The sequence below is a fragment of the Hemicordylus capensis genome, chromosome 3 (genome assembly GCF_027244095.1).
Source record: "Hemicordylus capensis ecotype Gifberg chromosome 3, rHemCap1.1.pri, whole genome shotgun sequence".
Lineage (NCBI taxonomy): Eukaryota > Metazoa > Chordata > Lepidosauria > Squamata > Cordylidae > Hemicordylus > Hemicordylus capensis.
Window position 1 is genome coordinate 338,323,550 of NC_069659.1, and position 24,175 is coordinate 338,347,724.

General features: G+C 45.2%; 1 protein-coding gene across 1 annotated transcript in view; it reads right to left on the reverse strand.

The window, feature by feature from the left end:
* SPATA16 (spermatogenesis associated 16) overlaps positions 1-24,175 on the reverse strand; it is a 246,569-nt gene that overhangs the window by 123,932 nt on the left and 98,462 nt on the right. The window contains exon 4 of the mRNA XM_053304770.1: positions 9,410-9,499. Coding sequence (XP_053160745.1) covers positions 9,410-9,499 — 90 coding nt within the window. The remainder of the gene's footprint in view (positions 1-9,409; positions 9,500-24,175) is intronic.

The window sequence follows — 24,175 nt, forward strand, 5'->3', positions numbered from 1 at the left end:
AGATCTAGTTCTTACAGTGCCCTCGCAGCAGATTTGAAATGGAGGCATGGCCATATGAGAACTTGCATTCCAAACAGCCCGCTTGCTACAAATCTGAATGAGTTTTGAAATCCCATTTGTTTAAGAGAAGCAAGAACAAAAATGGCTATTAAAAATACATCAAAATTAGTCGGCTGAAACAAAGAAAGCTTGGGCGGGGGGCGGGAAATGGGAGTGTGTGATTCTGCACTCAGTTTGGGTACTGATGACAAATTCCTGGTCAGAGGCATCTTGTTCTTTAACGTTAAGTGTATCTCTATCTTCCTAACTCATTATTTTGCATGGTTCTAGTGTAGAAAAAATAAAGTAGATCCTGCAAGCCTGATGTCAGTCCACTACCAGGGGCATATCTAGGGCAGGGCAGGCAGGGCACGTGCCCCGGGCGCCACTTGAAGGGAGGCGGCATTTTGTAATTTTTTTTTTAAATGGCCACCAAAAACAAAATGGACACTGTGCATGCTCAAATGGCCTCTGTAAGGCCCTAGGCCATGCTAGACCTCACAGAGGCCATTTGAGCTTGCATGGCAGCCATTTTGTTTTCAGCGGCTATATATATATAAATGGCCACCGCACATGCTCAAATGGTCCCTGTAAAGCCCTAGAGGCCAGAGAGAGGAGGCAGAATCGTTGCAGACCCACCCCACAGCCTTTAGGAAGCCCCCGAAGGGGCTATAGGTATTTTTTAAAAATTTAATATATATAAGTCACTGTACACATATTCAGTTTGGCACTATGTACAGAGAATCAGGGCTTGTGAATAATGAGCTGACGCTTATGGGCTAGGCTATTACTTTGCTTCTTTTGACAAGTGAGTTAAATGTGATGTCTTAATAATATGGCTATTAATGGTGAGTTTGTCTTTGATTCAGTGTGAAATCCTTAGTATTAAGGCCCACTGGTAGTCTCTTGCTCTCTTTCACTCATTTTACTGTCTTTCTGAAATATATTATAGATATATAAAATAGAATATATTCCAAGCAGTGACACAGTTCACTCTGCATATCCTTTAATTATTTTCAGAGTATCTGGGAAAAGCCAAATTCTCCATTTATTTTTAAAACTTATGTAATAGTGATGCTACAATGCATAGTAGAGAATTAGACAGGCAGTTTAGTTTTCCAAGTATACCTCCACATAGTATTTGGGTATTTCATGGGCCCCAGCATACTGAAATTTGTAGTTTTCCAGCACTTTTTGGTCTGGCTACACCCACAGCTAAATAGTTTTTGAAATATTACAAGATTAATGAGTTTGACTTGTATTTTTGAGCTGATATTATGGTAAAGTTATCTGAAAGATGGGTGTCGGATGTTTGGACAGGGGGCGCAATTCCAGTGCTTGCCCTAGGCGCTATTTTCCCTAGATACGCCTCTGTCCACTCCTGATTTCAGGTTCAGAGCTTGGGGGCATTTCCGTGCAAGACCCTAAAAAGTGGGGTTCCTTTATAGACTGCTAGGCAGGGCTGGCAGTACTTGATAGAAGGACATTGGTTTGATTTAGCAAGTAGCATTCTCTGTTTTCTGTGGCTGCTAGCATACAGTCATTTCTGCAGTTATCTGACAGATGCAACAGATTCTTGAGACTATGAACTATAAGCAAGCTCCTAGTCCTCATGGCACTGGACATACTTTTAAAAATAAGCAGGCAGGTGTTTTAACCCCTCCCCCCTCCCAATGTTCTACAAACAATATTTTGGGCAACAAACCTTCAAATTCTTCAGGAAGATAGCTTTATGAAGGTACCAGCTACTGAACATGTTTTATGAGCAGGCCAACACATGGCCCTGTGGACAGGTGAGGTTTTTGGTCGAAAGGGTTTCAGTAAAGAAAGTGAGTGGCAACATTATTGGTCAATTATCAGATGGTGCACACATGAGACTATGTGAATGGTGTATGTGCATATAAATGCAGTCAGGTGGACGTGAGAAAGTAAAGGGGAAATGGGCACAGATAAGGTACTCTACTCCAAAGCACACATCCACAAATTTATGAGGGTCCTCACTTGTATATCTAAGAACAGACCTTGACTCTTAATTTCAAAGGCAGATATTTCTGGACACCAGTGTCGGTTCGTTAAAGATTTACAGTCACTACATTAACCTGAACGTTCCCTCTTTATGGGCATGTTATTCCTGCTATAATTCTAGCGTAACTCCTCACTGCACTTGTATGCCTCCCTGGGACTCTATCTCGCCTGGAAAAAAAATCATTAGCCTTTCTGTCAGACTCTGAGTCCCTCTCTTAATTCTTCATCTGTCTCTCTCCCACCACCCAATTTAGAAACTCCCTCACAACATTTTTTCTATTTGGCATCGATGAAGCAATGAGATTCTTTGAGATTCTGACTTCTCTGCTGACCTGCAGTGAGTGTAGCTAAGATTTCCACAAGCCTAAAGCTAGAGCAGACTAATGGTCTATCTGATCTATCACCCTGTTTCCAACAATGGCCAGCTAGAAGCTTATCAGAAGAGTGTTTAGACAATAGCCCTCCCATCAATGTTCCCTGTAACAGGGATTCTCAGATATTGTTGATTACAAATCCCAGCATCCCCAGCTGCAGTGGCCTTTTGCTGGGGGTTATGGAAGTTGTAGTCAACAACATCTGGGAATGGCTGATACAGACAACACTGCCTCCCACCCCCTTTCATAAGAACTTAAGAAGAGCCCTTCTGGATCAGGTCAAGGCTTATCTAGCCCAGCATTCTGTTTCCAACAGTGGACTTACCAGGTGCCTCTCTCTGGGAAGCCCACAGGCAAGAGATGAAGGCATACCCCCTCTCTTGCTGTTGCTCCCCTGCAACTAGTATTGAGAGGCATCCTGTCTTTGAGCCTGGTGACAGCCTATAGCCATCAAGATTATTGAGGGGTGTGAGGAGAAACATTAAAAATCCTCACACAGCAGAGTATGCTCTGATGGTAAAGAGGTTTAGCCCAAGAGATTAACTGAAGACACTAGGTTGAGTTCAAAAAACAAATACAGATTGATTAAAAAACGAAAACATCACTTACTGAGAGACATCCATTGAACAACATACACAAACTGGCACTAGCCTTCAACAACTGAACAATTCTAACTGACTCTAACTGACCAAGAGAGGCCTATTGCAGAACTCCTCATGCCTCTAGTGGTCAAAAGAGGTTACTGCGGTGCTAAGAGTCAATGCTGTAGAATTCTCACTTGTAACAAAAACAAGTAGCCATTGATAGATCTGTCTTCCATGAATTTGTCTAAGCTCCTTTTAAAGCCATCCAAGCTGGTGTTCATCATAAGAGTGTAGCAAGGTTGGAGTGGGCACTGGGACAAAAAGTGAAGATGGGTCCCTGTCCCCCTGCCGCCATCTTCTTCAGCTATATGAGATGGGGAGAGCAAAGAGCAAGCTGGCACCCAGCTGGCACCCCTGCTCTCAGGAACCTGGGGCTATTTGTCCCTCAATTGTTCAATTGCAGCTGGGCCATCACTACATCACGTGGCAGAGAATTCCACAGATTAATTATGCATTGTGAGAAAAATTATAGGGATGTGCACAAAACCGGTTTGCCCGGTTCGGTTCAAATTCAAACTAGGTTTGAACCAGGAGGGTTTTGTGCCCCTAGGTGCTCCACAATAGGGGATAATGGGCTGGTTCGGGTCCCATTATACCCTATGAGAAAAATAATTAAAAATATTTCAAATATTCATTAAAAAATGCAGGAGTGTCCGATTGCTTCGGGGTTTGGGTGGTAGGTACCCATGGGTGCCAGCTACCACCCCACCCACTTTTGGAGGTTCGAACAAGTTCAAACTGGTTCGAAATGAACCACCTCTGCAACTCGAACCTGATGGCTAGTTTGGTTCTAATTCGAACCATTAAACTGAACTGGTTCGCACATCCCTAAAAAAGTATTTCATTTTATCTGCCCTAAATTTCCTGGCCATCAGTTTCAGGGGATGAGCCCTGGTTCTAGTGTTGTGAGAGAGGGAGAAAATCTTGTCTCGATCAGTCGGCCTACTTGGGTCCGCCCTTTTGCCTTCACAACAGTTTTGAAGTGATATGTTATTACCATTATTAATGTAAATATTAGGGCTTATTAATAAGCATGTAATGCAGGGTTTATGGAGGAGACAGGGAGAAGGTAAGTATTTGTTATAAGTACATGTAACCAAAATTTATTTATTTATTTATTTATTTATTTGCATTTCTAGCCCACCCTATATCCAAAGGTCTCAGAGCAGGTTACAATAAAACCAATATAAAACAATTAAAATTCAGCATCATAAAATCAAAAATACAGTGCCTGAGTGGGGGAAAAACCACCACATCTCTAGTCAAAGGCCAGGGTAAAGAGGTGCACCTTCACTATTCTCCTGAATGTACACAATGTCAGGGTTGGTGCACCTCAGAGGGGAGGGCATTCCACAGCCTCGGGTCCACCACAGAGAAAGCCCTCTCACATGCCCCTACCCCTTTAACTGCTGACAATGGTGGCACTACCAAGAGGGCCTCTCCTACAGATCTTAGCTGATGGGCAGGTCTATATGGGAGAAGACGTTCCTTCAGGTATTTGGGGCCCATGTTGTTCAGGCCTTTATAAGTCAGTGTTAAAACCATGAATTGGGCTAGCTGGCAAATTGGCAACCAGTGCAGTTCCTTTAAGACCAGTGTAATGTGCATCCGTCTAGAAGTGCCAATCAGAAGTATTGCTGCTGCATTCTGTATGAGTTGCAGCTTCCGAACCATCTTCAGGGGCAGCCCCACATAAAGCGCATTACAAGAGTCCAGTCTGGAAGTTACCAGAGCATGAATCACTGTGGCCAGGCTATTTCTGTCCAGAAAGGGCCGTAGCTGGTGGACAAGCCTAAGTTGAAAATAGGCACTCCTGGCCACCACTGCCACCTGGGCCTCCAGCAACAGTGATGAATCCAGGAGTACCCCCAAGCTATGCACCTGTTCCTTCTCGGGTACTGCTACCCCCTCAAGAACAGGATATCTCCTTTCTTCATGGATTCAAGAGCCCCTGACACACAGAAACTCTGACCTATCTGGATTCAGTTTCAATTTATTGGTCCACATCCAGCTCATTACCACCTCCAGGCAACGGTCAAACACCTCAACTGCCTCTCCTGATTGAGATGGAATAGAGAGATAGAGCTGGGTGTCATCAGCGTACTGGTGGCACTTCACTCCAAACCTGATGACCTCTCCCAGCGCTTCATATAAATGTTAACAAACATAGGAGATAAAATTGACCTCTGAGGAACCCCACAGGTCAACTCCCAGGGGGCTGAACAAAATTTTCCCATGGCAACTCTTTGATATCGACCTTGGAGATAGGAGCAAAACCACCGCAATGCAGTGCCTCCAACCCCCAACTCCTGAAGCCTTTCCAAAAGGATACCATGGTCAATGGTATCAAAAGCCACTGAGAGATAAAGGAGCACCAGCAGGGTAGCACTGCCCCATCGCTCTCCCAGTAAAGGTAATCAAGCAGGTTGACCAAGGCCATTTCGGTGCCGTGACAAGTCCTGAAGCTGGACTGGAATGGATCCAAATAATCAGCTTCCTCCAAGCATGCCTGAAGCTGAGTCACCACCACCTTCTCCAGTACCTTGTCAAGGAAGGGTATATTAGCAACCAGGTGATAATTATTCAATACTTCCGGGTCTAAGGAGGATCCCTTAAGGAGAGGCTGCACCACTTTAAGGGCCAGCAGAATAACCCCCTCCCGCAACGAGGCATTAACTACTCCCACAAACCACCGGCTATAGCCCTATGACTAGCTCTTATCAGCCATGACGGGCAAGGATCCGGGAGACACGTTGTTGGTCAGACCCCTACAAGCAGCCTGTCCACATCTTCAGACCACAACAATTGAAACTGATCCATAGTAACTGAACCAGACGGTTCTCTGAGCAACAGACCATCCTGAAATGGGGCCTCAAATCCCACGCGGATCTGTATGATTTTATCCTCAAAGAGCCTCATGAATTTATCACAGCAGGCCTCTGAGGGTGCAATACCATCCTTTTTCCGGCCTGATGTCACTAGGCCATTCGCCACTCGGAAAAGCTCTGCTGGATGGCTACTCGAGGATGCAATAATGGTGGAGAAATAGTTCTTTTTCGCCGCCATCACTGCAACATGGTAAGCACGATAATGTGCTCTAACCCGTGCTCGATCAGACTTGCATCAGGAAGCGCACCACCTGTGCTCTAGCCGTCGACCCTCCTGTTTCATTACCTGAAGCTCTGTGGCATACCAGGGTGCTCTACAGGTCCCATAACAATGTCAAGGACAATTGGGAGTGATCGTGTCAATAGCCCTAGTCATCTCATGTTTCCATATAGAGACCAAGACATCAACAGGACCACCATCCATGCCAACCGGTGATTCCCCCAGAGCATTTAGGAATTGCTCTGACTCCATAAGTCTCTGTGGGTGGACCATATCAATGGGTCCCTCATCCCTATGGAGGGGAATTGCCACTGTGAGTCCAAATCTTACCAGCGAATGATCCATCCATGACAATGGGTTCACCACCAACCTGCCTATCAACGGATTCCCACCAACCTGCTCCGTAGCAAAAACCAAGTCAAGGGTATGTCCCGCTGTATGAGTTGGGCCAATAACATATTGGGACAGCCCCATGGTTGCCATGCAGGCCATGAAGACTTGAGCTGGCCCACTGTGAGTCATCTTGGCGTGAATGTTGAAATCCCCAAGCACCACCATGGCAGGGGCTTCCAACACCACATCCAAGACTACCTTGGCCAGCTCAGCCAGGGAGGCTGCTGGACAATGGGGTGAACGGTACACCAGCAGCATCCCTATTTTGTCCCTCTGACCCCAAACTAGAAACAACCCTTCAAACCCAGTCACAGAGTGGATCGGTCGCCTGGCAAGAGAGATAGAAGTCCTATGGATCACAGCAACACTCCCTCCCCACCCCACTCGTCTGGAACAGTGCTGCACTGAGTAACCCGGGGGCAAAGCTGGATGAGACAAGGGCCACCCAAATCATCCACCCAGGTTTCGGTAATACACGCTAAATCCTTCCCTTCATCCACAATTAAGTCATGGATGACCGATGTTTTATTCTGGACCTGATCTTGAATTCAGCAGCAGCACCAAAGAAGCTGGCTGGTTGACAAGACTCGCCAAGGTCTTCTGGCTGAGAGGCGGACCAGAAGGGGTGATAGCTTTAATACAGCTAACACTCCTTCTCCCAATTAATCTCCTCCACCTTCCACCCCATATTTTCCCCTGCCCAACGTTACAGAGATGGGTGCCCCACAAGTTTCTTGCCCTCCTTCCCTGACTAGACACATTGTTTCCTCCCCCCACTCAGTACACCATATCGATATAAAACAGAATTAAACAGTTTTAGATTAAAAACAAAATATTGGGGGTATTTTGATTGACCCAGAATGTCATCAAGGTTGGGTACAGATCTCCCAAGGCAGGCCATTCTGAAGGGAGGGTTCCACAACTGAGAAGGCATTGTCACTTGATTAAACTACCAGTTTAGCCAAGTAAATTTTGTAGCTTTCCAAAAAAAGTATTTGTTTTAAGGTATTGGATTTGGCATCCTGATACATAACATTGCTTTAAAGTTAAAAGTGTGTGTGTGTGTGTGTGTGTGTGTGTTTGTATGCAGTGCCACCCATGTATATGGCATTTTGCAAAGAATGAGAGGATAAGACCCTGCCTCAATGAGGCTGGAAAAAGAAAATATCAAAGATTACCGTCCATGTGAAAGTTCCTTAATACTGAGTGAGACCGCTGATCCAGCTACCACACAATTGTCTACACCGGCTGACAGCAGCTCTGCAGAGTATCAGACTGAGAGATACCAGGCAGGCGCGGAGCCTGACTGCCGGCGGCCCGTGTGCGGCTGTGGCAGAGGTCCTGCTGACCCCGCCCGTCAGCAGGACTCCGTGTCAGTTGCCGTGTCAGTTGCCAGATGCGAGGCTGTGGTCTGGCTCCTGAAATGGTTCAGCTCCTGAAGGGGCCATGTTCAACTCCATGTTCAACTCCCGAAGGGACCATTTTAACTCCTGAAGGGGCTGTGCGGCCCCTTCAGGAGCTACTTAGGCTGGTGCTGCATTCGCAGCGCAGCCAGGAGCGGCTCTTCCATGGGCAGGGAAGAGCTGCTCCTGACTACACTGCGCGGCCCCTGCTTGGGAGCTAAACCAGCACCCTCGCGTCTGATGTCAAACGGGGGGGGGGGGTGTCGGGGCCGCGAGGCACGGACCCTGATTGGGTGCAGCCCAAGTTCTTTGAACCCGTTGGCCCAGTGGTGGCTCTGCCCCTGATACCAGGGCCCCGAGTTGAACCTGGGAGCTTCTGCATGCAAGGCAGATGCTTTACTACTGAGTTGTGTGGCTCATCCTCCACTACTTTTTAACAAGCCATGATAAAAGATACATTATCTTACATTTACATTTACTTCAGTATCTCGAAAAGGCACCTATTCTGACACATTTAATTTTAAAAAAATTATTAATCAGTTTATTTTAATCAGAAAACAGATTATTTTAATCAACTAATATTCTAATTAGTTGACAAATGTATCCCCCCTGCTTAAAAATCTGAAATATGACCACAACACCCATAATAAGGAGTATATAAACTAAAATTTAGAGAGTGTGAATTTGAGATTTGGAAACAATGGAAGCTAGCAGAAATAGTTTGAGACTGATTTTTCCTAAGTTCATTTCAGTTCTTAAAACAACCTTTTGATGAGAGGAAAGCAGTCTTTGAATTAGCCCAACATAATCTCCTAACAGATGAGGGGACATAGCTTAGTGGCAGAGTATACAGTTTACCTACAGAAAACTTCAGGTTCAGTTCCTAGATCTCCAGTTAAAGGATCATAGAATTTTAAGCCCGGTTCAGACATAACATGGAACCACGGGTCCAATGGACCTGCAGTTCCGCACCCCTCCCCCACTCTCCTATCCGCATTCAGACGTTGGGAAGACGTTGGACAGTCAGTGAGACTGTGCAGACTTCCTTCTTTCCTGAAGGACAGCCTTCACAGCCAATCAGGCCAGAGTCAGGAAGGGGCTTCCTCCCTCAACTCCAGTTCCATGGGGTCTAGAGAACGGGAGCCCAATGTTGCACACTGAACAGCCCTTTCAGTTAGAGCTTGATTGTATTTAGCCCTTAGGTTAAATAGGAGATGTTCTCTTGCCAGTGTGTATATATAATATCAACTTGAAGAATTAGCTTATGGTGACAGTCATTGAAAAAGTGATAACATGCCTGATTGTGTTACCCGTGTAATTGCCTATGGGCTGGCACTGATGCTGGTCCCCAGTGAATCAGTTTTCCCCTACAACCACCCTCTTTTGCTTCATAGGGGTGCTGCCCCATTAACCCCAAGCTTACCTTGCAGCCTCTGAATACCTCTCCAAGCATCGAAACACAGCAGCTTGCCGAAGGTGGTTACGGAAATAGGCAGGATTCAGAACTATGCTCCTTGGAAAACAGCAGACAAAGATGTCAATCAGAACCCTGAAGTGGGATATGGTTATAAGATCATTTCATGCCCAGCTCTGGATAGCATGCAGGCTGTATACATTCTTGCCATAATCCAGTTCTGCAAAGACAGCATTTCTCCCAATACCCCACAATGAATGATCACGTCTTCTCTTTTGACAGTGGAGATAGACGAACAGGCATTATTAAAATGTCTATTAAAGCTGTGTCATAAATGTAATTTCATTCATAGCATTGCCTATTACAGACACAGCGGTTAAAGCCCCTGTGAGCATATGTTATACTGCATTTAGGAAGCATATAAAATCAGCAAGACAATACGTATTCTTGTAATAATGCCTTTTGTTATCTGTCATCTGCATTTTTGAGTTGTGATAATAAGCATACATAATGCATGTGCAAAATTGACAACATAAAGACCAAAAGTATTGCTAGAATCACACCATTGTGTCTATAATGGTATGATTTATTTATTTTTGCTTCATTGACATATCTTGCAGTTGCATGTTGACAGGTAGCGACCACGCCTGCTTGAAATCCCTTTGCAATGCTTACCACTCAGGAGCTGACATACTGTATAATGTTCCATGTGCATTGTAATGTAATGGGCAGACAGTTCAGGGCTGGCACATTCACTCGCCAGACATAGGCAGTTGTCTAGGGCTCCAGTTCTCGAGGGGCATATAAACATGCCAGAATATAGCACTGCCAATTGTTCTTTCTCTCCCTCTTTCATTGCACCCCCTGAAGTACTGCATAGTGGTGTAAGAATGTAATACTGAACCATGCTTCCCAAAGGGACTGCACATTCTGCCCCCCAAAATGCACAGTCTTCTTTGCTCATTGCGCCTCAACCCCCAATAAACAGCTAGTCTCATGAGCTGCACTCCTAAAATGGCAGCCATTTTAGGAACCTAGGAAGTTAGACCATTGGTCCATCTAGCTCAGTGGCTTAGTCTACTGGCCCTCTAAGCAAGATGCCCACACATTGCAGCATCCTACTGAAAAGTACTCCCCCGCTGGTTGCAGACTTGCAGAGCTTCCATGGATCTTAAGCACAGTGTTACCATTCCAGCAATGAAACTTACATTGGGAATCATGGGAGCTTCACTGCTGGAGGGATGATGCTGTTCTTAGCAGCTAGGGAAGCTCTGCATGTTTGAAAGCAGTGGCCGAGTGCTTTTCAGCAGAATACTGTGGCGTGTGAGCATCTCTCATAGATGGATAGTAGACTGCTCAGTAAGTATGTCACTGTTGTCTACATGACAGCAGCCATTCAAGGTTTAGAACATAAGAACAGCCCTGCTGGATCTGGCCCAAGGCCTGTCTAGTCCAGCATCCTGTTTCACACAGTAGCCCACCAGATGCCTCTGAGAAGCCCACAGGCATGTCCCCTCTCTTGCTGTTGTCCCCCTGCAACTAATATTTTGAGACACTTTGCCTCTGAGGCTGGAGGCGGCCTATAGCCACCAGACTAGTAGCCATTGATAGACCTGTCCTCCATGAATTTGACTAAGCCCCTTTTAAAGCCATTCATGCTAGTGGCCATCACCACATCTTGTGGCAGAAAGTTCCATAGATTAATTATGTTCCGTGTCAAAAAGTACTTCCTTTTGTTGGTCCTAAATCTCTTGGCAATCAGTTTCATGGGATGGCCCCTGGTTCTAGTGTTGTGTGAGAGTGAGAAAACCTGCTTTCTGTTCACCCTCTCTAATCCATGTATAATTTTATAGACCTCTATCATGTCTCCCCTTAGTTGCTTCTTTAACAGTCTAAAAAGCCCCAGATGCTCCAGATGAAGCCCCTTGCCTCATAAGGAAGGTGCTCCAGGCCCCTGATGATCTTGCTTGCCCTCTTCTGCATTTTTCCAGTTCTAAAATATCCTTCTTAATATACAGTGACCAGAACTGTATTCGTATAAGAGCATAGTGATGGCCAGCGTGGTGTAGTGGTTAGAGTGCTGGACAAGGACCGGCGAGACCCGAGTTCAAATCCCCATTCAGCCATGAAACTAGCTGGGTGACTCTGGGCCAGTCACTTCTCTCTCAGCCTAACCTACTTCACAGGGTTGTTGTGAAAGAGAAACTCAAGTATGTAGTATACTGCTCTGGGCTCCTTGGAGGAAGAGCGGGTTATAAATGTAATAATAATAATAATAATAATAATAATAATAATAGCATTTTCATTTTCAAACCCCTTCCTAATGATCCCTAGCATGGCATTTGCCTTTTCCCACAGCTACTGTGCACTGAGTCAACAATTTCAATGAACTGTCCACCACGACTCCAAGATCTCTCTCCTGGTCAGTCACTGACAGCTCAGATCGCATCAGTATATATGTGAAGTTGTTTACCTTTTTTTTTTTTTTTGCCCCAATATGCATCACTTTACACTTGCTTACACTGAACCACACTTGCCCTTTTGTTGCCCACTCATCCATTTGGAAGAGATCTTTTTGTTGCTCCTGAGAATCTGTTTTGGATTTCACTCTCCTAAATAGGAACATAGGAAGCTGCCATATATTGAGTCAGACCATTGATCTACCTGTACCTTGCTCAGTATTGTCTACACAGACTGTCAGCGGCTTCTCCAAGGTTGCAGGCAGGAATCTCTCTCAGCCCTATCTTGGAGATGCCAGGGAGGGAACTTGAAACCTTCTGTTCTTCCCAGAGCAGCTCCATCCCCTGAAGGGAATATTTTACAGTGCTCACATGTGGTCTCCCATTCAGATGCAACCAGGGCAGGCCTTGCTTAGCTAAGGGGACAAGTCACGCTTGCTACCACAAGACCAGCTCTCTTCTCCCAGAGTTTAGTTTAGTGTCAGCTGCAAATCTGGCTACTTCGCTGCTTACCCCAACTTCTTGTTCATTTATGAACAAGTTCAAAATAACTGATTCCAGTACAGAGCCCTGGGAGACCCCACTTTTTACTTCCTTCCACTGTGAAAACTGTCCATTCCTGTCCTTCAACCAGTTACCCATCCACACTTTAACTTGTCCCCTTATCCCATGACTGCTAAGTTTACTCAAGAACCTTTGGTAGGGAACATTATCAAAAGCCTTGTGGAAGTCCAAGTAGACTATGTTTCAGGTAGGAGTCTTTTTCAGCTCTACCTGGAGATGCCAGGGATTGAACCTGGGACCTTCTGCATGCAAAGCAGATGCTCTACCACTGAGCTAGTTCTGCCCCATCCCATTTCTGGGATGCTTATCAGGGATTTCTCAGTGAGAACAGTAATGGCTGATGAGCTTTCCTAGGAGACAGCTCGCCACTAGCTCTGTTCAGGCATTATGTTCAGTGCATGTACAATCTGTGTACAATGTGCATTCACACAAATCTGAATGCATGTACAGATGTTCTGACATTATGTTCAGTGCACTTCCAATAGCGTATTTCCTATTTGTACCTTGTATTTGATGGGGGTCTGTGTCCAGGTTTACTTTAAAAATGAATGAATGTACAGTCAGTCTCATTATGTTCAATCACCTTCACCCAGGGCTGAGCCGTTCACTAGAGAAATCTAGGTGGTCACGTAGGGAGCCAATTCTGGGCGTGTGTGTGCAGGAGTGCCATGGGTGCCTCCACCCCTGCTGTGAACAGTTGCCTTCTACATGATGGCTGGGGCAGTAGCAGCTGGGGCAGGGGTAGAGGTGAGGAAGGGGTTAAACCCTTTAAATCCATAAGTTCTCTGCTCCTGCCCAGTGTCATTGCCCAGCTCTGCACAGAGAATATGTAAAATTATTAAAATTTCCCTTGCTAACGGAATGGAAGAGGCACCTTTTAAAGTGCTGATTTTCTTTGGCAGGGGGAGAGCAACTGGCCCTGTCCTTCCCCATCACAGCATCCCTCCAGTGGCAGTTACTGGTGTCTATCTTATGTTTCTTTTTTTAGACTGGGAGCCCTTTGGGGACTGGGAGCCATTCTCTCCCTCTCTCTCTCTCTCTCTCTCTCTCTCTCTCTCTCTCTCTCTCTCTCTCTCTGTAAACCATTTTGGGAACTTTTGTTGAAAAGTGAAACACCCACAATGAACCAGTAGCACAGAGAAGCTTTTGGTCAAACCCCCCAAGATTAGATCAAGCAGTTCCATGGCGTCCAAATGTTGTTGCCATTTTAAGATGAGTTTGCTCAGAGCATTAACACTTTAACAAACTGGATGATCACTGAGACCATTGCGAAGATTTTAAAGGCGATTATTGCTTTTGCAAACTGTAGTCAACAGTTGATAATAGCTACATCGATCTTGCCTCCCCCAGGTTATTGGCTGTACCACAGATAAGCAATAGCACTGGAGAAAAAATCAATCCTCTTCTGGTAGTTAGCCACACATTTTCTACTTTTAGAGCATGATGTGTTCTGATAGGTGTGTATGTACACACACACACACACACACACACACACACACACACACACACACCCCTAAGACAATGTTGTAGCAAAATTGCAACAAATTAGATTTCAGGATCTTCCCTTTTCAGGCGAATTCCTTCTTAAGACTAAGATCTACTCTGCTGTTCTCTATCTCTAACTTTACGGAGGTATATAATAGTATTTGCTAATACCTACAGGAAGTACAGCACTTGCTGGACACAGAGATATGTACTACTTTTGCTTACTTGATCATTTCAGGGCTTATCCAGATGATTGCTCAAAGCATGCCCTGACCATGTGTCAGCCTTGGCAGCATAGTCCTACAAGTCCAAGTGAAAAGCAATAGCATGGCATAACAAAAAGAACAGCCCTGCTGGATCAGGTACAAGGTCAATCTAGTCCAGTGTCCTATTTCTCAGAGTGGCCCACCAGATGACTCTGGGAATCCTACAGATCAGGCCTGCTCAACTTTGGCCTTCCAGCTGTTTTTGAAATACTACTCCCATAATCCCCAGCCTCAATGGCCAATAGCCAGGGATTATGGGAGTTGTAGGCCAACATCTGCAGAAGGGCCAAGGTTGAGCAGCCCTGCCATAGATAAAGGCATATCCCTTCTCCTGTCATTGATCCCATGCCACTGGTGTTCAGAGGCATCCTTTCTCTATACCAGAAAGTATCATATAGTCATCAAACTAGTAGCCATTGGTAGACCTGTGCTCCATGAATTTGTCTAATCCTCTTTTAAGATGTCCAAGCCATTTAGCATTCTCTCTCTGTGTGTGTAGTTTGAGTTAACATAAGAATAGCCCTGTTGGATCAGGCCCATCTAGTCCAGCATTCTGTTTCACACAGTGACCCACCAGATGCCTCTGGGAAGCCCACAGGCAAGAGTTATGTGCATGCCCTCTCTCCTGCTGTTGCTCCCCTGCAACTGGTATTTAGAGGCTTATTGTCTCTGATGCTGGAAGTGGCCTATAGCCATCAGACTAGTAGCTATTGATAGACCTGTCCTCCATCAATTTGTCTAATCCCCTATTAAAGCCTTCCAAGCTAGTGGCCATCGCTGCATCCCATGGCAGAGAATTCCACGTATTAATTATGGGTTGGGTCAAAAAGTACTTCCTTTTGTCGTCGGCCCTACATTTCCTGCCCATCAGTTTTGTGGGATGACCCCTGGTTCTAGTGGTGTAAGAGAGGGAGAAAAATTTCTCTCTAGCCACTTTCTCCACACCTTGCATAATTTTATAAACCTCTATCATGTCTTGCCCTCAGTCATCTTTTTTCTAAACTAAAAAGCCCCAGATGTAGCCTTACCTCATAAGGACGGTGAGCCAGGCACCTGATCGTTATGGTTGCCCTCTTCTGCACCTTTTCTCCAACGATGGCTACCATTTATATTCCACTTGTCCGGCTGAGCTCCCCGACCTCCCTGCAGACCGCCTTGAAGGGCCTTGGTCTTAGAGTCAGGGAAGGGGAGGGAGTTGAGCTTCACTCTGGTCCTCCTTCTGCCTCAGCTGATCAGTTGGGGTGCCTACCTCTCCCTGGAGTCCCAGACACTCTCTATTAGCCAATCTCTCATCCCTGGCCGGTGCCTCTTCACAGGCCATGCACCTCCCACTTCCTTGCATTGGGCCAATGTCCTCCTTTATTTCTCTTAACCCCTCATTCCCAACAGCTGCTGCCTAAGCCTCTCCTGGACCTCTCTCTGGCATCTCCCTGCCGTTGGGAGACACACTGGTGATGTTATCTGGGTGCACCTCCCTCCTGGCCCCTCCCTGCTGCTGTTCTGTCTCTGTTGACTCCGCGGCATGAACTCCCGTCTGTTTTGGCTCGTCCTGGGCCTCGGTGTTCTAGTCTCTGCCCTCCGGCAGGCCGTTCCTCTCCTCTCGTCTCTGCCTCCGCAGAGTGCCCTGCTGCCCCGGCCTCAGGGGTAAGAATGGCCAGCCAAGCCAGACACTGCTTTTCAACCAAAGTTTCCAAAGTGGTATACCCAGAAAAATAAATAAATAATCTTCTGGATCAGGATTTCTTAACCTTGGGCCCCAAGATGTTGTTGGACTACAACTCTGCCACAAAGGCCATGTCTGTGAATGATGGGTGTTGTAGTCCAACAACATCTGAGGACCCAAGGTTAAGAAACCCTGATCTAGATGGTTTTGTTTACCCAAAGGGCTTACATTTGAAAAAGATAGATATCAACAGCAACCACAGGAGTGATCCTGTGCTGGGGTTGGATAGGGCCAGCTGCTCTCCTCCTGCTACGTATAAGAGAATCACCACTTTAATAAGTGCCTCTTTCCTCAGTTAGCAGGGCTTTCCAGTTCTATATTAACCTTTTTGAGATATGGCATTTCATCCACAGGCAATGGAAGGGAGAAGGAAGCATTTTACTGCAGCAAATGAAATTGCCTTATTCTGGAAGAATCACATTGAGGCAATAAAAGTTTACATCTTGGTTTTTAAACACAGGAGAAGTGCACTCCTGCACTGGAGAGAAGGAGTGCTCAGCCTTCAAAAAACGGAAGACTATTTTGCAGGAGGGGGGAGGAAGCATGCAAAATGACAGAACATTGCTGTGGGAGGAATGGAGTCAGTCTTGTGACCTTTTTATTGAAAAAGGAGCCATTTTGGAAGGGCCGTATAGAAATCAAATAAATAAATAAATAAATAAAAGTGGTCTACCAATAGACTGCATTCAATAGAAAAATAAGAGGCAAGATGGATGACTAAAAAAACCCCGAGTGATGTAAGTAGAGGTTAAAATGAAAAGTTTGCCATCAAGCAAGAGCAGATGGACGGTCCATCTGGCTGTGTGGGAAATGACCAGGATGTGAATATTCTGAACAAGTACATGGCTGCATATGCTACAAGTGCCTTACTCTAGCCCAGCTACACAAAGCATGTCAAACGCTTGAAAGGGAGAGAGAATAGCTCCAGCGGTAGCATGATGGGCTCACTTAGGGATGCTTTGCTCAGACATCTGCACAATGACAATGACAGCCTCTTCTTCCCACATATGTGAAGGTCAATTTATGCTTGCCAAAAGTGTTGTTTGTGCTTGCATTTTCTCCTTAATGTGCACGAAGAGGGGTATTGGACCCTTTCTCCTTCCACTGTAATCCTGCTGAAAACAGCACCATGAAACTGCTATAAAGTCTGAGAGGAAAGCCTCCCTTGGTTAGACAGGCCAGCCCCACAGCAGCCAAAGGGAAACCACCAGGACCGGCCTGTCCACTAGGCAGACCTAGGTGGTTGTCTAGGGCACCAGTTCGTGGGGGGCACTACATGCCTCCCTTTCCTGATGAGTCTGACTTTCTGGGGGGTGCCCATTTATTCTCCTCCCTGGAGGAAGAATGGAGGGGGGGAGCGAGTGAGCCAAGCCAAGATAACCTTGCCTTCCTTTGCTTAGTTATCTGTGCCATCCTGAACTCTCTCCCACCCCAGTGAATGAGCAGCTGGTGCAGTTCAAGTTAAAGGCAGAACTCCACACTTCTTGGCTTGGGGGGAGGGGTGTGCATGAATAGTTCAGTGCCAAACTGGTTCGCCTCGAACTGGGCCAGTTTGGAGGTTCAATTATTGACCGAATTGAGGTGGTTCGATCTGCAATCCAACCAAACCAAGGCAGGTTTGAGTGGACCAGTTCGGTGCTCAATGGGTGTGTGTGTGTCGGAGGTGGCAGCAGCAAGAGAGGTAGTTCAAAAGGTCTTCTTACTGCCAGTGCAGCTGCCACCTCTGCTACCCACACACTCTCGGTGGAGCACATATCTGAAGCATGTATAATCCTCCCTCTTTTACCAAGCCACCCACTTGGTTCCAGCCTCTGTGCATGCTTCCACAAATGTTGTGGCCACGTGCATGTGTGCATGCCACCCAAATGGCCTCCACACATGTGCGGAGGCCAGAAGTGAGCCAATGCCACATGGACAGCTTGGTAAAATAGGGAGGATCGCTTCAGATATGGGCTGGGCCAGGGGAGCAAGCGGTGGTGCCAGCAGCCACACTGGGCGGTAAGACCTTTTTAACTACCTCTCTTGCCGTCACCCCCTGGGCCGCCCCTTCACAGGAGACAGGAGTTCCACTCCTTTACTTATAAAGGGGAATCCTAACCGGTTTGGTCAAATGGACAGCACATGGTTTGGCTCGAATTCGATTCAAATTCAAGCTAAACCACATTTTTGGTTCATGCCCACCCCTTCTTGGGGGATCCCAAAGTCACATTTTGCCTGGGGAGCCAATTATCTGATCAATTATCGTAATAAACTTATTCATTCATTCATACATCACTGTTACCCCATCACTGTTACAGGAGAACTGGTCGTGTGCTAGCAAGCATGAATTGTCCCCTTTGCTAAGCTTGAATGGGAGCATGGGAACTACATGCGAGCACAGTAAAATATTCCCTTTAGGGGATGGGGCCACTCTGGGAAGAGCATCTGCATGCTTGTTCAAAATTCCCTCCCTGGCATCTTCAAGATAGGGCTGGGAGAGACTCCTGCTTGCCAGGGGTGTGCACGAACCATTTGAAGTCATACTGGTTTTCATTGAATGGAACTGGTTGGGCAGATTGATCATGAACCCAACCGGGGCTGGTTAAGTCTGCAATCAAACCAGACCAATCCTGGTTCAATGTGATCTAGTTCGACTTCAACGGGTGTGGGTGGAGGCAGCAGCAGGGGAGTGGCTAGAATGGTTGTTCAAGGTTCTTACTGCTCAGCACTCATCAGCGCTCGCTGCTCCCAAGTACACCCCAGTCATCTCTGGAAATTCATTTTAAAAGGCTGCATGCACAGCGGCAGTGCAGTTCCGGCCTCTGCAGATGTGCAAAGACCATGCAAAATGGCCTCCGTGCATCTCTGGAGGCCAGAGCCACTCTGTGGCCATGCAGGCAGCCTGTTTAAATATATTTATGGAGGCAATTGGTTTGTCAGTTCAGGCTGTTTGGGCAGCAATACTTGTAAAGGGGAAACTGATGAGGATTTCCCCTTTACAAGTATTGCCACCCAAACTGCTAAACCGGTTTGATTGAACGGACCAGATCGGCAGAACACAGTTTGGTTTGAATTTGATTTGAATTCAAACTGAACCACATTTTGGGGTTTGTACACACCCCTACTGCCAGCAGCTTTGGAGGCACCACTGCCCATCTGTGTAAACAATACCGAGCTAGTTGGACCAATGGTCTGATTCGGTATAAGACAGCTTCTTATGTTCCTGTATTCCAACAGTCACCGCCAATGAGAGTTCTGAAATCCAGGAGCTGCTAATGTCATATATCTGATGAGGTGTACCAAAATGAACAGTCGTCCTTTTCAAAGAAGAGAGCAGAAGAGACTACAGTGAATTCAGATATCTTAGGAAACTTTAATTGTTGCCCAACTTTACTATGCATTTTTTTGTTGAAAGCTTTCCTAACTGCTTAGCCTTGGATGTGCAGTGGGAGGGATTTTGCCAGTCTCTTCCAGAAGTGCCGTGAACCACCTGAAAATATGTCCCTGAGGGTTGCACATTCTTTGGGGATATATTTTCAGGCTACACAGGGCACTTCTGGAGGCAGAGGAGATTTGAAAATTTGCTCCCTCTTCTGCATGTATGGGTGCTGTGGTAGTGGGTATACATCTTCCTGGCACACCCCACACAGCATTATTGAGCATATCAGCTATTGTAAATAATATAGATAAATAAGGGAGAATTTTTGGCATCTCAGATTCTCCTTGTGGAATGAATTAGTAATAGGTAACAGACTAACAGATTTCAAGAGAATCTATTCATGGTTGACAGTAAATGTTCATTAGTTCTCTCACTATCACATGTGCATGTGCACACACACAACCACACACAAAGAGTTTTAATTAAGAGAAGCATGCCCATAAAACTCTGCATACGAATATTAGACCTGTCATCTTGTGATGCTTCCCTCCAGCCCCCCGTTAAACTGCTGCACTAAAGTAAACACAAAATAGATTTTCATTTATTTTTCATCTCCCCTGTAATCTAAAGACTGTCCTGTAAATGTCTTCGGTAAATCATTTGGTCAGTTTCCCCTCAACCAAACAGCCTGTAAGTAATACAGTATATCAACCCATTTTTTGACATTTTCATTTTTTCTTCCTGACATCTTCTCAAAAACCTTCAAAATAATACAGTGTTGGCCCTATTATCTTTCCTTCAATTTTTTTTAAAGGTGGGGGGGACCGAGGCATCACCTCTCCACAGCAAGAGCCATCAGTGCACATGAATAAAGAATGTTCATATCAGACCATGATTCTCTTCCTACAGTTCGTTGCTCAGGTTTTCTGCCCGGCTCCAAGGAAATAGATAGTGCCAGAAAATCAAGGTGGTGTGTGAATATTGATTCCTGAATGTCAGTGGACTTCACTCCCCACCCCCTCAGTAGAGGTAAAATCTTATTGTTGCCTTCAGTGGTTAGACCAGGACGGATGGGGAGTTTATGCTGGAAAACCCTAATTAATGTTACGGAAATTCTAGGGCTCTGGGCTTTAAAGGTGAGTTTTAATAATGAACAGGGAAATATGAGCCAGGTTGGGCATGGGCAAGAAAAGGAATTTCTCTGAGAACATAAGAAGAGCCTTGGTGGATCAGGCCCAAGGCCTATCTAGAGCAGGACACTGTTTTCCACAGTGACCCACCAGATGCCTCTGGAAAATCCACAAGTAGGAGATGAAGGCATGTGCCCTCTCCTGCTCAGGGGCGTAGCTAGGAGAGAGGGGGACTGTGTTTGCTCCTCTCCCTGGCAGCTCCTCGGAGTGAGGGAGATAATGAAGAAAACAGGGAGGGGTGGAGCTAGGGGGCCCTCAGGAGCTGGGGGGGCAGGTTATTTGAACCCATGCGCTCAATTGTAGCCACACCGCTGTTCCTGCTCTTCCCATCAACTTCCCCTGCAACTGGTACTCAGAGGCACCCCGCCTCTGAGCCTGGAGGGAATCTATAGCTATTTTTATGTCTTAAAATATTTGGACTCTGCTTTTCCCTGTAAAAATGACCGAAGTGACTTAGAATAGAATTTTAAAAATCTGGCTGACATACTGCGCAATGTTCTCTCTGTGTTATAATGAAACATGTGTGCAGTTGTGCATGAGTGCTCTGGTGCAAGTGCACAAATGCAGTTGGGCGATGGATGGCCATTGGAAAGAATGGCTGTCTATTGCGCAACTGCGTGGCGCAATTCTTGCCCGTGTGCAAGAGCACTCTTGCGCAACTGTACACACATTTCATTAAAACACATACGGAACATTGTGCAGTATGTCAGCCTCTGTCAATAGATATTTATTTATATTTATAGTTTAGCATATATGTAGACTGCCCAAAACTCATGTCTTCTGGTTAGTTGCTGGTTTCAGTATCATCAGCTAAACAAAATTTACAAGAAGGATCTTAAAGTTGGATTTGAGGACTAAATGTTGAGATTCGAGAAGGAATTGTGTGAAAATGATGAAAAATTAGTCTCTAAGATGTATAAGTTGTTGCTTTTGGAGGAGACAAGAGATGAAGTGGTTAAAACGACTATGATAAAATGGACTCAAGGTGTGGGTCATAATATAGATATGGCAGCTTGGGGAAAATTATGGAAAACTGATTTAAAGTTCACTGCATGTTATACTTTAAAAGAAAATTATTATAAGATGATGTACAGGTGGTATTTGACACCGAAAAAATTAGCATTAATGTATAAAAATGTTCCAAACAAATGCTGGAAATGTGGACAATGTGAAGGAACCTTTTTCATATGTGGTGGTCATGCGGGAAGGCAAAGGCCTTTTGGGATATTATATATAATGAGTTGAAGAAAATTTTTAAAATGACATTTCCTAAGAGGCCAGAATCCTTCCTGCTGGGAATAACGCAAGGAGAGTTTTCCAGAAGAAACGTAACATTTTTTACGTATTCAACCACGGCGGCTAGAATAGTATATGCGCAGAAATGGAAAGATAATAAAATGCCCTCAAAAAGATTGGTTGATAAAATTTTTGGAATACACTGAGATGGCAAAACTTACAGCACTCATAAGGGATGAAAACTTGGAATGTTTCAAAGAAGATTGGGAGTCATTCCTACTTTACTTAAATAACTATTTTTTCCAATATGGACCTTTTAGCAGGGTTTGAAATTTAGTAGCAACAGCTGGCTGGTTAGGGTAAAATCGAGTTTGTAATGTGGAGTATATGTGTTTTGAATTGTTATAGCAATGGTAGATTTGTATAGCTAATATGAACCGTGCAGACTGGTAAGCGGGAAGTCAATATTTACTTAATTAAATGTAATTTGACTGTTAAGATATTGTAAAATCCAATAAAATTTGAAAATGCAAAAAAACTCATATCTTCTCTGGATGGTTTACAATAAACGACACAGTTCAAAACAGAGTTGAAAACTTAAAAACATTAAAACAATTTAAAACAATGATAGATTTTATACATCTAATTAAAAGTCTGGGTGAATAAATGTTTCTCAACATCCCTTTTAAAAGCTGTCAGAGATGGGGATGCTCTTATTTTGACAGGGAGCACATTCCAAAGCCTCAGCCTGTTATCCAGAGATAACAGAATAAATGAAAAAGCAAAGATAGACCCAGCAGCAGCAAAGAATTCCACAATCCATACTAAGTGAGCCCAAAGGCTTTCCTTAAAATCCAGGCTGGATTTGCTGTTGCTGGAAAGTCAAGTCAACAGTGTGAGGAGGGGATGCAGCCCAGTTTGGGAGTGCTGTCCACAGCCTTGGTGCTGCAGGCCCCCATTGCCAGCTGTGCTAGGGTTGCCATATCCCAGCCCCCAAATCCAGGCAGCTGTCTAATGTGCACATTTTGCAACCTATTTGCCAATTATGCCAAATCAAGTACATTATTCCCCCCCCCCCCATTAGCTAGTTGCTTTGTGTTGCAACTACCTTATGCTGGAGAAGGATCAGAGGAAGCATCTTTTGGCCGGAGTTCATGCCAAGATTTATATATGCTTCCTTCTCAGAAAGTGGCAATGCTTGTAGGCGAGAGAGGACGCACGTTGCTACCAGCTGACATCCAGAAGAGAGGTACTACCTATGGCACGCCTCAAGTTTTGCAGGGATCCTTTGCTCAAGGGCCCAAGAGTGCAATTCCAAACATTCCTGTGACTTCACACAGCAACGTGATCTTTGTGCCCTAGTGCAACTTGTTCCTCGCTCAAACACTTCATTTGTCTAGGTGTCTGCCAGGGTCTCCTGTCTTTGGAATTCTGCTTAGTTCTTGAGCAACTAGAAATTCCATGGTTGTTCTCCCAGGTCCTGAACTGAGCTCATAATGACAAACTACAATAGAGATAAGCCCACGTCACATGTTATGTCCAATGTAGTACAACTTGTACAGTGTGTGCACCTACAGATCTGAAAGCATGTTATTCACTCATCATCATCATCATCATCATCATCATCATTTCATTTATCAAACTTCTATACTGCCCAAACTTTAGTCTCTGGGAAGTTAACATAAAACAATTAAAACACATATAAAAAGTTAAAACAATTCAACAATTTAAAATCAACCATAAAATTAAATCAGACAATTTTTAAAAGCTGGGAAAGCTTTGGAGAAAAGATGGGTTTTCAGATGTTTTTTAAAAATTGCCAGAGATGGGGAGGATCGTATCTCAACAGGGAGCACATTCCACAATCTTGGGGCAGTGATTGAGAAGGCCTGTCTCTGTGTAGCCACTAGACGAGTTGGCGGTAACTGGAGACGGATCTCCTCAGATGACCTCAATGGGCGGCGGGGCTTGTAGTGAAGAAGACGCTTTCTTAGATACCCAGGGCCTAAGCTGTTTAGGCCTTTATAAGTTTTATCTTGCACTTTGTATTTTTTCTGGAAACCAATTGGCAGCCAGTGAAGCTCCATCAGCAAAGGACAGTCCATTATGTTCCATGCAGGTACAGCAGTACACTTCCAACCTGTACCCTGCATTTGACAGGCCTGGTTTGCTTTTAAAATGAATGCAGGTACAGTCATTCACACACAAACGTGTACATCTGTATGAACATACAACATAATATGGTCATTCGCATGAGGGGAGATCTGGATAGGAAGACAGGAGTGCTCGTACCTTCCCCTCAGATGATCTTCTTTTCTTTGTGAGCCATGCAGCTTGCATGATCCACACTGCTCCCGGTAGCTGGGAAAATGCAGCCTGGCCTCCAAATATCCTTAAAGGCACCACGTGAGGAGCACAGTGCATTGAGGGGTTCCCCCTCAGCCGGTAGGGCTGCTCGTATGAACTGCCTCCATGTCTGCATAAGGTTATTGAA